Source organism: Camellia sinensis, chromosome 9 (assembly GCF_055761805.1).
Source record: "Camellia sinensis isolate YWXY chromosome 9, ASM5576180v1, whole genome shotgun sequence".
In the NCBI taxonomy this organism is placed as follows: Eukaryota; Viridiplantae; Streptophyta; class Magnoliopsida; order Ericales; family Theaceae; genus Camellia; species Camellia sinensis.
Window position 1 is genome coordinate 177114224 of NC_138969.1, and position 13086 is coordinate 177127309.

The following is a 13086-nucleotide window of genomic DNA, read 5'->3' on the forward strand; positions in this document are numbered from 1 at the left end:
AGGAAGAGGGAGGAAGAGGAAAAATGTTGCTGGTCACAGATCTGATCCTGGTTGGGAACACGGCATTGAAGTGGATGCTGCAAGCAAAAAGGTAAAATGCAAATACTGTAATGTTACTCGTCCTGGGGGAATATATAAATTAAAACACCATTTGGCATGCACTCATCAAAATGTTGAACCATGTCCCCAAGTTCCAGAAGATGTTAGGGAAAAATTGATGAGTCTTTTGAGAACTCAAACATTGGAGTCTCAAAATAAGAAAAAGAGAATACTTGATATTGGTGATGATGATTCTGATGAAGAAGTGGAATTATTGCATGCCGGTGGCCATGAAAACAAACAAAAACATTATGGGCGTATGGATAAATTTGTGGTGAATAAGTCTTGGCATCAAAATTAAAAAACTATCAATCAATTATTTAAGAAAGAAGAGAGAGATGATGTGTGTCAAACAATTGCCCGGTTTTTTTACACTAGTGCAATTCCTTTTAATTGTGTCAACAACCCTATATTTCCACTTATGGTTAAGAAAATTGGAGATTATGGAAAAGGCCTTGTGCCACCATCTTACCATGAAATTAGGGTGACATTTTTAAAAAAAGAAGTGCAAGAGACATTGCAATTACTTGATGAGTTCAAGGAACAATGGAAGAAGACCAGGTGTACAATTATGTCCGATGGATGGTCGGATAGAAAGAGAAGATCAATTTGTAATTTTCTTGTCAATAGCCCTAATGGAACTATCTTTCTATCGTCATTGGATACATCCGACATTTCAAAAACTGGTGAAAAGGTTTTTGAGATGTTGGATGAGATTGTTGAGAAGGTTAGAGTAGAGCATGTTGTGCAAGTGGTGACCGATAATGCTTCTAATTATAAGTTGGCGGGAGAAATGTTAATGGATAAGAGGAAGAGCTTGTTTTGGACACGTTGTGCCGCTCATTGCATAGATTTGATGTTAGAAGATTTTGAGAAGCAAATCCAACTTCATCGAGTTACAATTAAAAAAGGAAAAAGAATTGTGGCATACATTTATTCAAGAACAAATCTTATTCATTGGATGAAGGAGTTCACAAAAGGTATTGAACTTATTAGGCCCGCGGTAACACGATTTGCCACATCTTACTTGACCTTAAGGCGCCTTCATGAGCAAAAGGGTGCATTGTTCTCTTTGTTTACATCATCCAAGTTGAGGAATAGTCGATTTGCAAGGTCTGAAAAGGGTAAAAAAATTGAAGATATTGTTTTAGATAATTGTATTTTTTGGAAGGGCGTTTCTATGTGCTTGAAGGCTGTGGTACCTCTCATTAAAGTACTTAGATTGGTGGATTCGGATGAGCATCCGGCGATGGGATTCATTTACGAGGCAATGGATCGTGCGAAAGAGGAAATTCAAAGCAATTTCAATAATGTTTTCACATGGTAAACTTTTATTTAGTTAGACTTATTTACTTTACTATTATGTTTCTCTAAACTTTTTATTTGTTCATTAATACTCTTTATTTAATGGTGTTAGCTATGATCCTATATGGACCATCATTGATAGATGATGGGAATCCCAACTCCATCACCCATTGCATGCTGCAACATACTTCTTGAACCCTCAGTTTCATTATAGTCCTAATTTTCAGCCCGATGTGTATGTTAAAATTGGGCTATACAAATGTCTTGAAAGAATGGTTCCTGATGTTAATGAGAGGGTGAAGATAGATTTGCAAATTGATGCATTCAAGAGTGCAAGAAGGCTCTTTGGCATACAAAATGCAATCATGGCTAGGAAAAAGAAATCTCCAGGTGTTCTTTTATTTTTACTATAAGTTGATTTGTATTATTTTTAATATCTTATTATTTGTTTTCATTTCATTAATTTTAAATTTATAACTAAACTTTCATGTAGCAGATTGGTGGGACTCTTTTGGTGATGAATGCCCTGAGTTGAACAGGTTTGCAATTAGAATATTAAGTTTAACATGCAGTTCATCGGGGTGTAAGCGAAATTGGAGTGCTTTTGAGATGGTACATTCAAAGCGGAGGAATCGTTTGCACCAAAACAGAATGAATGACTTGGTGTTTGTCATGTACAATTTGAAATTGAGACAATGACACATGAATAGACAAGCAATCGTGAATCCATTATGTTTGGATGATATCCCATCAGATGATGAATGGATAACAGAGAGAGAGACTCCGACTCTTCCAAGAGAAAGAAATTGGTTGTGTGCTTGATAGGAATGCTCGACATGGATGTGATTCGGATGAAGATGAAGTAGAGGCCCTTGCAAGGAATTTGGAAGAAGCTTGTAAGTTTATGTACACATCTTTTAGTTTTAATTAGAAATTATAACTTTAATTTTACTTTTAATTTTTTTGTTTACTCCAACTTAGGTCGTGATCATATTGGTAGAGAACATGATGAAGTTCATGAAGTAAGTGATGATGATGCTATGGATCAAAACATGGATGCTCGAAAGGATTTTGATCATGACTTTGAAAATGCTACTATTGGTGAAGACATTGAGGACTTGGATGGCACCGGGGGTGGTGGTGATGATGATGATGACGATGATGATGATGTGGCAATGATTAATGCTGATTGTGGCAATAATGATGATAATTTCGGCGACAATAATGGCTTATTGTAGTTTTTATTTGTTCTTCCTTTATTTAGTTTGTTTTGTTTTCAACAAGAAACAATGACAATGGTGTGCAAGTGTTGGTATTTGGTTTTATTATGTTTTTGATTTCTTTTTTTGAAAAAAAAATGTTTGAATGCTGCATTGAATTGCTATATTTCTTTTTTTGGGGCTTATACTATATATATTTTGATAGTATTATTTACTCATATAAAAATTATTGCATTTTTTATCATTTTAGTAGGATCTTACGATTCTCGATCCGATCCTACGATCCGATCCGACGGACCCCCAAAACGATCCTGTGTAGGATTCCGATCTTAACAACCTTGCTCCTACATAGCTCAATGCATAAACCTTTGCTTCCGGGAATATGAATCTGCATTGGATGATTGGAAAGGAGAGCTTGGTTTTAACATTAGTACCTCTCCATTTGTTAAAATTAACGATTTAATTCGAAAGATGGCTGGTAGCGCTCTATCAATTCGGATTAATGCCTTCCCCAAAAAATAATCATTTTCTCCTAATATACATATATATATATATATATATAGTGCCTGTTTGGTGCAGTTTAAAAGCTGCTTATTTCAGCTTTCAGCTTAATTTAAGCTATTTTGATGTGTTTAGTTTAACTTAACAATGCAGCTTATAGCTTTTTATAAGTCAAAAATCAGCTTATTCTTTGAGTGGGGCAGGAGATGCTTAATTTATAAGTCAAAAATCAGCTTATGTTCATAGTTATAAGCTATAAGCTGTTAAGGCATAAGTTATAAGCATTTTCCCACAACTCTACCAAATAGGGCCATAGGATGTGACAAAAGAGTCGGTCATTGTTTTAATTTGTTTGAAGTTATATAATGGATACCAATGGCATTGATGCAATGCAACTAACACCCTTTCATATTTACAACATTGGAGTTCGAGTTGACAAAACTGCTATAATTTTCACAATTTATTAATTACATATTTTTAATAGAAAGGAGAAGGATTCTCTGGTTCAAAACCTAGACCGGAGGGGTTTTTTTGGGTCTGTGGAGTCCACTACATGTTTCATTTTTATGATTCGGACCATTCATTTGCTAGACACTTCGTGTACTTCACTCACAAAAAACAATTAGGTTGATCTGATAATTATAACTATTCAATTTATCGTGCTTTTTACTAAAAAATGGATGTTTTTAAAAAAATGAACCATATTTTTTTTTTATAACAAAAATAATAAATTGAACAAGTTGCAGTTATCGGATCCACCCCATTCTTTTTATGAATGAAATATATTAAGTGTCCAACAAAATGAATTGTTCGGATTATCGAAATGGAACCCGTGATATCCCTACGGGCCCAAACAACCCCCTATATTTTTTGATGATTATCATGTAATAGATGGTTTGTATTTATTATCAATAGATAGGGTAAATTACATTGACACCCCCTGAGGTTTATGTTTATTACAGTTCCCTCCCTCACCTTTTGAAAATTACATCCCCCTTTTTGAGGTTTAAAATTTCATTAAAGATTGCTCCCTCCAGCAATTTAATTTTTTTTTAAATTCTAATTTTTCCCGGGTAAATTACATTGACACCCCTCACATTTTAGAAATTACAATCCCCTTCCCAAAATTTAAAGTAGCATTACCAATTGCCCCCTCGGTTAGTATTAGTTAAAAAAAAAAAATAATTGAAAAAAAAAAATTAATTGGAAAAAAAAGTAATTGAACAAAAAAATTAATTGGAAAAAAAAGTAATTGAAAAAAAAAATTGAAAAAAAAAATTATTTGAAAAAAACTTTTGTTAGTCAAATTTTTAAATTTCTGTTTAAAAACCATCGTAAGATAAAAATTACACTGACACCTCCTGAAGTTTATGTTTATTACCCTCGAAAGATAAAAGTTATATAAAAATGATAATTATTTTTTATTTTTTATTTCTTAGTCAAATTAATTTTTAATTATTTTTAAAAAAATTCTAAAAATCAAACCATACATAGCCTAAGATTCTTTTGATAAGTCATTTCTTATGTTGGTAATTTATTTAATTTTTTGTTAATTTTACGATATTTTTACCATCTAAGGCCTATTTGGTAACCATTTCGCTTTCAGTTTTTAATTTATATTTACAAAAATTTTAAAAAATGTTATAAAAACTTATTTGATAATTTTTTTGATTTATAAATGGTTGTCTCAGTTTGTAAATTTGAGAAAAAAAAATGTAAATTCAAAAAATGAGTTTATGTTAGTTTTTAAACAGAAATTTAAAAATTTGACTAACAAATTTTTTTTTCAATTAATTTTTTTTCAACTAATATTAACTGAGAGGGCAATTGGTAATGCTACTTTAAACCTGAGGGAGAGGATTGTAATTAATGTGAGGGGTGTCAATGTAATTTACTAGTGAGGGCAAAATTGGTATTTAAAAAAATTAAATTGCTGGAGGGAGCAATCTGTAATGAAACTTTAAACCCCATGGAGGGGAATGTAATTTCCAAAAGGTAAGGGGGGAATTTTAATAAACATAAATCTTAGGGGGTGTCAATGTAATTTACCCTAATAGATATTTTTAGATAGTTATCATGTAATGGATGGTTATTAAATTTTTAATGTGTAATCGATATATTTAATATATGAAATATATTTTTAATTTTAAATTTTTTGATTGATTTAATAATGACATCAAAATTGTTGTCATGTTTGATTTTAGAAAAAATAGAAACTAATTTAACTAAAATAAATATTAAAAAAAAATTATTTTAACTAAGAAAGTTTCAATATTATTCATTTAAAAAAAAAGGCCATTATATTTTAAATAACATACAAGTTAACCAATACAAAATAAGTTATACGGTGACTTTTGTCTTTCAAATGGACCATTTGCTAAAGAAACATTTTTGATTGTCCTTGTTTAGAATAAGATTCAAAATTTAAGCTCAAATGTATTAAAATTGAAAAATCATGAATTAAAGTGACATAAATTTCAAATTATAACAACTGTTAATATAATTGGCAAAAAAATAAAAATAAAAATAAAAATAAAAATTTCACATTGTAAATCATCAACACGGAAGTGGAGCAGCTGCTATGCGGCAAAATAGGCTATGGGGAAGGGGGAAGAGGGTGGCGGTGGTGGTGGAAATGACGGTTGGGGAGTACAACGTTCTTCCATGGTTGTTGAGAGAGAGAAAGGAGTTGTGATCAGATGAGAAAGAGACTATTGTTTGTAGTGAATGAAATTTTGATGTGGCTCATAATTGAATGATATGGCATCCTATTATTGGCTGCCCGTAACGTAAAGGGTTACAGGCTAGTGATGCAGCACATAATCTATTATAGAATTAGGCCTTGTTTGGCATGATTTAAAAAAATCAAAAAGTCACTATCCTATTTAAATCACACAATCTTATTTACGTAACATCACCTCTTTAACACATCACTTCAAATCCAACCCATACCCAACTCATATTTCATAAAAAGTCAAAAAGTACACTTATTTAGATCATTCCGAACAACCCCTTATTAAGTCCAGTTCGTGATAGGAATAGAAGATATTATTGGACCTGTAGATAGAGGCGGAGCCACATGGTGATCGGGGGGTCACATGCCTCATGGAATTTTTTTTATATAAATAAAATTTTAAACAAAAAAAAATATTTAGAATAAAATGTCAAGGGCATTTTTAAATTTATGAAAACAATAGTGATTGTTTTATTGAAAATGAAGTGACTACATGTATGAAAATTTTGTGAAAAAATCTTAATATAAATGTAATATCCATCATTATTGATATGCAAATATAATTAATCTCACTATATATATATAAATTATTAGAGTGTTAGTTATATTTGCATATGGAGTTCACCCTTCATATATTGCTCTGCTATTGGTTGGTGATGTCATATGTCAATAATGACTTGAGATCACTACTATATGAAATTTTTACTCAAATTTTATAAAAATTTAATTTATCTTATCATTATATAATTTATTTTACGACATAAATATATGGCTTTTTTATATTGTCCATGATACACTAGTTACACCTAATACTTTCTTTTCGATTTTATTCAAAGTTAATTGTAAAATTTTATGTGAAATACTTTTGCAATAATTTATTTAAGTTTCGTACTTAATATTAATTCAAAAATTATCATTATCTTCTTATTGTTGGTTATGAAAAAAAAAAAAAGAACGCTATAATTAATAAGTGTCCTTTTGATTTAATTTCCTGGCTCCACCACTGCCCGTGGGGGTCCATCATGGGTCCTATTTCGATAATCCGAACTGTTTAATGTGTCAAACTCGTCGAGTACTATATGTCTGTAAAAAATCACGTTGATTGAATATCGATAGCTATCTTATCGGATCAGATTTTTGTGAATCGTTTATTTTTTCACCGTCTATATTTTTATACAAAACTAATTTGATCAGATAGTTATCGATATTCGATTAACGTGTTTTTGATAGACACATAGTAGTCAACGAGTTCTATAAATTAAACGGTTCAGATTATCAAAACAGAACCCCTAGTGAGCCCTCACAAGACCAACAGTACTCTCCAGTCCGTATCGAATAGAGGAAGCCCAACCCCATTACTAAAGTATTTACATATGATTGGTTTTGTTAACAAGTGGCTCCTTATAAATTATGATCCACTCCTTGAGGTTCTCTACAGGGCTTTCCATGAGGGACGGTTGAAATTGGGCCACGTCAACCTGCAAGAGAGATAAGTGGTTGAGATATGTTCATTTTAAATTCAAATTTAGGTTATTTTACATGTAAGATTCTTATCTTACATGTAGGACATTTTTTAAATGAACAGATCTCAACTATCTATCTTTCTTGTGAGTTGATGTGACCCAATCTCGATCATCCCTCGTAAGGAGCCACGCAAAGAGCCTCAAGGAGAGGATCATAATTCCCCTTTTATGGCACTTATTAAGGATGCATTAAATCCTCTTAACTAATTCATAAGAAATTAAAAATGTTTTAAATGTGTTTTTTTTAGAGACAAATTACCTTTTCTTCAATCCTTTTTATTTTAATATTTTTATACACTTTTGATAATGTGTTTTTTTTAAACAATTTTTTAACATATGTTATTTCCCCTAAAAAAAAAAATCATTATCAAAAGTATATTAAAATAAATAAAAAAATTGATGAAAGGGTAATTTGGTCTCTAGAAAAAACACATTTAGAACCTTTTTTAATTTCCTAGGGAAGTTAGTTGAGAGGATCTAATATACTTGTTAACAAAAACCCATATATGATATCACAGTCCGTCTTCATGAATTATTGTGATCTTCTAATTAAAATATCAACTGAATTTGATTAACAGTATCGATTTTATAATCCTACGTTCACGACATTTGAGGGCACTTGTTTACATAAACTCATATATGATAGCACAGTCCACCTTCACGAATTATTATGATACAATTAAAAGATCAACTGAATTTGATTAACAGTATCTATTTTATAATCCTACGTTCACGACATTTGATTGATTGTTTGCTAAATTATAATTGATTACGAAATATGTTATGAAAACAATTTCAAGATTAGTATATGTAGGGATATTTGGCCAAAAGTTTTTCATTGGTCCCCTTTAATGTGAAAAGGATTGTCAATTTTTTTTAAAATTTTTTATTTATTTATTTATTTATAATTTGTAAGCCCCCTGGAGAAGAAGTGTATCTTTCATCAAAGACAAACAAATTGTTTCTATTTTTTTTTATAGACAATCTTACTCTTTGTAACTAGTTTTATATTTCAAATTTGAAAATGATATAACTTTTTATCTATGCATTGATTTTTAATAAAGTTAGTAGTTTTAGAATCAACTTGTCAAAATCTATTAAATAAGATTCATGTTGGCTGTATGAGTCGATTTCTGACCACACTGCCCAACAAGTATTCAGCTGGAGAGCACTGGCAGAACAAATGACACCTAAATGACCTGTAACAGAAAGATGAGATTCCGGCGGTGGTTCGTCCACCCGGGGGCACTCTGACGATCAAGTCAGTTATCTCTCAAAGATAGCAAAAGTGCTTAACTCACTATTCAGAATATAAAAAGCGAACCTTAGACCCATGAGGGTGTCTCCTTTTTATAGCCAACACAATTCTAGTCCCAATAGAAGCCTAACTTCAATGGACTTAGGATTACTTCTAATCTTGGACTCCCGGTAGGTTTAGGATAAACTCTGTAAGAGCCTTTATCTTTACCCAAACTGAAGTCTTCTCCCATTCTAGGACTCTTGTCCCTTATCCGCTTATCCCGGATTCTGGTATTCTCGCAGATAACCTCGGCCTATCCGAGATCATCTCAGCATCATGACCAAGACACGTGGCACCCTGGCTGACACTTCGGTGACACCTCGGCCACGTGTCGTCATTCAAAATTTATGTCTTCACAACTGCTCCCTAGGTTCTATTACCTCGGCATCCTGAGGTGATGGAACCTATATCATTTCTTCCATCTAGAACGTCAGCTAAGCTTGCTTCATCATTCATTGCCGAAGTCAGATCTCGTCGGCTCAATATGACCAAGACCTATAGTCTGCTTTCATCAATGCTTTGGAACCAACAACCAAGTTCGTTCAAGTTCATTAAACCGAGATCGTCTCCTTAGCCGAGGTCTTTGCTTCATTAAACCAAGAACTCCAAGAGTTTTATCACGCGTATGAGCTGTCACGCACAGTATTTCAACTGTTTCTGCCGCGCGTCTTTCCCTTACTGGATCGTACCTTACACGCGCCATCAAGTCGCATCGTTTTTGCGTGCGCCGTCTGACAAGCACGTCGTCTTAGGCACATTGATGGTGTTTTTCCGCCATTTCTCCGCGTTTGATCAAAATCAACCCTCTCTCTCCGTCTTTTCACTTTTGCATCCTCAACTTTGTGCTAACTCTGTTTCTCTACTCTCCCAAATCCACCATTGTTCTCAAGCTCTTCGAGCTATGCAATTACTTCCACTCTCCCCTTCCGACGAATCCTTTGCTGATCTTTTCTGGTCGCTGCCATCATCTGATTCCGGCGTACTCTACACCGGCTTCATTTTCTTTGGTGAGTTACTGTTTCTCTTTATTTTAATTTCTTGTTTTGTCTTCAAAGAACTCTACTGCTTTACTCGCTGCCTTTGCGAACTTGCTCGTGTCTTTTGATTGTTTAATTTGTATCTCAATTTCCACCATGTATTGAGCATGTTTGTTTTGTGATTCTGTTTTTGCCCAATCCATTCTTGAATATAATGCTTGCATATTAGTTTATCCTTGCCACTGTTCTTGGCCTTACACACCTGCACAAATTTTATCACTGTGTTCTTGATGATTCATCACTGTTTCTTGATTCTGAATCACATTTCTGTTTCTGTTTGCTATGTTTTTTTTCCTGACCCTTGCCTTCAACCTTCATTTGCCTAGACTTAGGTTTTGAGTTTTTGTCATAGAATTCACAAATCTTAGGGAAAATTGAAACGAATCCCCCTTAGATCTTCACAAATTCTTACCACAGTGTACATTTAGGTTTTAGCCGAGGTCCTTCAAACCTTCACAAAAGCACTTCCTTCTGAACTCCAACATCTTCTCCCAAGCAGATATCATGGTTATGTGGAGGCATAGGGTAGACACTCCAACTAAGTTAGAATACTTCAGGCAGGAGTTTGACATCCTGGCTGACGTTCACCTGAGGTTGGCTGGGGAGGACGACTCCATCATGCCTGATGAAAACCTCATGCCTTTTCCTGTCGTTGCCTTTACAGAATGTGGACTTAGGTTTCCACTAGATATCCTTTTCCGAGAAGTCCTCCATTACTACAAATTGAACCCGATGCAACTTGCCATTAACTCTTACCGAGTTGTCAATGGTATAATTGCTTTAGCCAAAAAAGAGAAAGCTAGGGTTACCCTTGCCGACATCCAATATTGCTATACCATGTGTGGCCTTAAATTAGAAAAAGGCTACATCTACTATCTTAAACTGAGGTGCACAGAATATAAACTTGTTGCCGACCTCCCAGACTCCAATAAGGGAGCCGGGGACGATTACTTCATTGTTTCGAGCAACTGGGAGTTTGCTTCAGATGAGGACTTTCACCTCTACCCTCTTAGCCGAACAGTATTCATAGAGGGTAATGGTAAGAACCAAGTGTTACATTTACTTGCTTTCAAGTCTTTAATACTTTGTTCCTTCTATATGTTCAGACGTCTATTTTTCTTGCAGTGCTTCCACAGCCGCTAAAAGGCTTCCGTAAGTCCTTCTTTCCCAGCAAGGACCTTAAAAGGTTGCTAGATCTTCCAGTGGAGCGGCGGAGAGCTCCCTTACTGCTTAACTCCATCCCAACCTACAAATCTATTTTGCCTGACGTCCCAAAGAAGAAGAAGAGCAAGTCTCCTTCGTCCGCCACCACACCTCCAACAACTTCATCATCTCAGCCAGATCAAGGGTCAACCTCTGATCTAGCAGAGCAGCCATCTACCTCGGCTCCACAGCTGATCCCTCCATCTTAACGCCGACGCTGACGCCGAACCACAATTGTTGCCGAGATGGGTCGCAAGAAAGCAGTCGCAGATGATCTTCTGGCCGACATCCCTAACACCGTCAACGCTTTACCAGTGCAATCCCAGCCTTAACCAAAGCCAAAGCCTAAAAGACTGAAGAAGGCTCAGCCCAAGGCAATGGTGGCTCAGATTGACACTGAAGACACTTTGCCTATTTCAAAATTGGCCGAGAGTGAGAAGACCCCCTCTGTCGCCGAAAAGAGGCCCGCCGAGGCCGAACCATCCCAATCAACTCGGTCAAAGAGGCCAAGGTTAAAGTTAGCCACAACCTCGGGGTCCATGAAATTAGATGCCCCCCGGGCCCCTCCCATCACTATAGAGGACAAGCCGGTCAGAGTTGGTGATAGCGCGACTGATCTTGAGGTTGGTGTTGCCCTCTCTATGGCTTTGCTCCTTCCAAATGATCTCAATCGTAATGCCGAGATGAGCGAGTATGAAAACTTCGCTTTGATGCTGCAGCATTCCGTTCAAGTAAGTTTCTTACACTTGGTATTTTTCTTTCTCTATTTTTCCATACATTAAAGGATTTTTACTAACTTTTGTCCTATCCATTTTCTTTCAGGCGATCCAGCATCCAAGCTTTTGAAATGAGGAAGGAGTTGGCCGACAAGATCAAGGAGGTTGCTGGTTTATAGAAAACCATCAAAAAGGCCGAGGCAAAAATGAAGACCTTGTCAGATCAGGTCGCCGAGGCGAAGAAGGCTCAGGACGAGGCCGATGAAAAGGTTGACGCTGTAGAGGCCATTGCCAAGGTCCTTACGACTGGAAAGAAAGAGGGCGAGGCCAAGATGGTTAAGGCCCAAAAGGAGCTTCAACATGCCCTTGCCACAAAGGAGGCCGATATCAAGGCCACTGATGAGAAGACGTATGCTGAGGGGGCGGCCGACGTCAATGAGGACTACAAAAAGCAAGTGAAGCAGGCATGCAACAAGGGTTTCACCCTTGGTTGGATGGCTGCCCTCAAAAAGCTTGATGTCCCCGAGGACTCCCCCCTCAAGAATGCGGACGACCTCCCCCTGCTATTCCCCCCTACTCTAAGCCAATCCGAAGACGATTCTGAGTCTGAGGAGAAAGCTTTGGTGAGGAAGAAGAAGCAAGCTGTTGGGGCCCGGTCCCCTACTCTGAATGAGCAAGTCGTGGACTTGTCTCAAGATGAGGAGGGTGGGGTCTCCAAAGACGCTACTCCCGAGAAGGCAACATTGGACGCACCTATTGCCGACAAGAGCCTCGACCAAACTCTTCAAGAAATCGATGCCGAGCTCGTGGCTGAGAGGGCCGCCGAGATGTCTTCTCAGCTATCTTCTGAACTCTAGACCCAACCAACCAGAGACGCCAAAGAGTCTTAGTTTGATGTTTTTCTCCTTTTTTATACACCTTGTACTTTTTTCTTTCTTTTTAAAACAGTGTAAGCTTTAATTTGGCCAACATGCCACCTTTGCAATCTGAACAATTACTTTTTAATGTCAGGCTGAAGTGCCTTTTTGTATTTCAACTTCCTTATCTGAATGCAAGTATCAACATACACTTTAACTGTGCAATCTCCTCGGGGTATAACACCTCGGTTACACCCACTAATGTTTCATCTTGGCTTTGGCCTAGCGCTTTAAACCAACTTCCTTTAACATACCCTTGGTTTAACTTCAAATTTTTCTTAAAATTTCAACAAGTGTTAAACCTTGGCTTAATCTTTAACTTGTAAATTTTTCTTAAAATTTCAACAAGTGTTAAACCCTGGCTTAATCTTTAACTTGTAAATTTTTCTTAAAATTTCAACAAGTGTTAAACCACTCTTCCTTTAACTTCAACTTGTAAATTTTTCTTAAGATTTCAACAAGTGTTAAACCAATCTTCCTTTGTCATAATCTCGGCTTAACTTCAACTTGTAAATTTTTCTTAAAATTTCA

The 13086-nt window shown here is 35.6% G+C and overlaps 1 protein-coding gene across 1 annotated transcript; it reads left to right on the forward strand.

Annotated features, from left to right (window-relative positions):
- Positions 1-520: 520 nt before the first annotated feature.
- On the forward strand, positions 521-1550 carry LOC145799945 (uncharacterized). Its single transcript, XM_082889588.1, has 2 exons — positions 521-1422; positions 1517-1550. The coding sequence occupies exons 1-2, from the start codon at positions 521-523 to the stop codon at positions 1548-1550; spliced, it is 936 nt and encodes a 311-aa protein (XP_082745714.1).
- The last annotated feature ends 11536 nt before the right edge of the window (positions 1551-13086 follow it).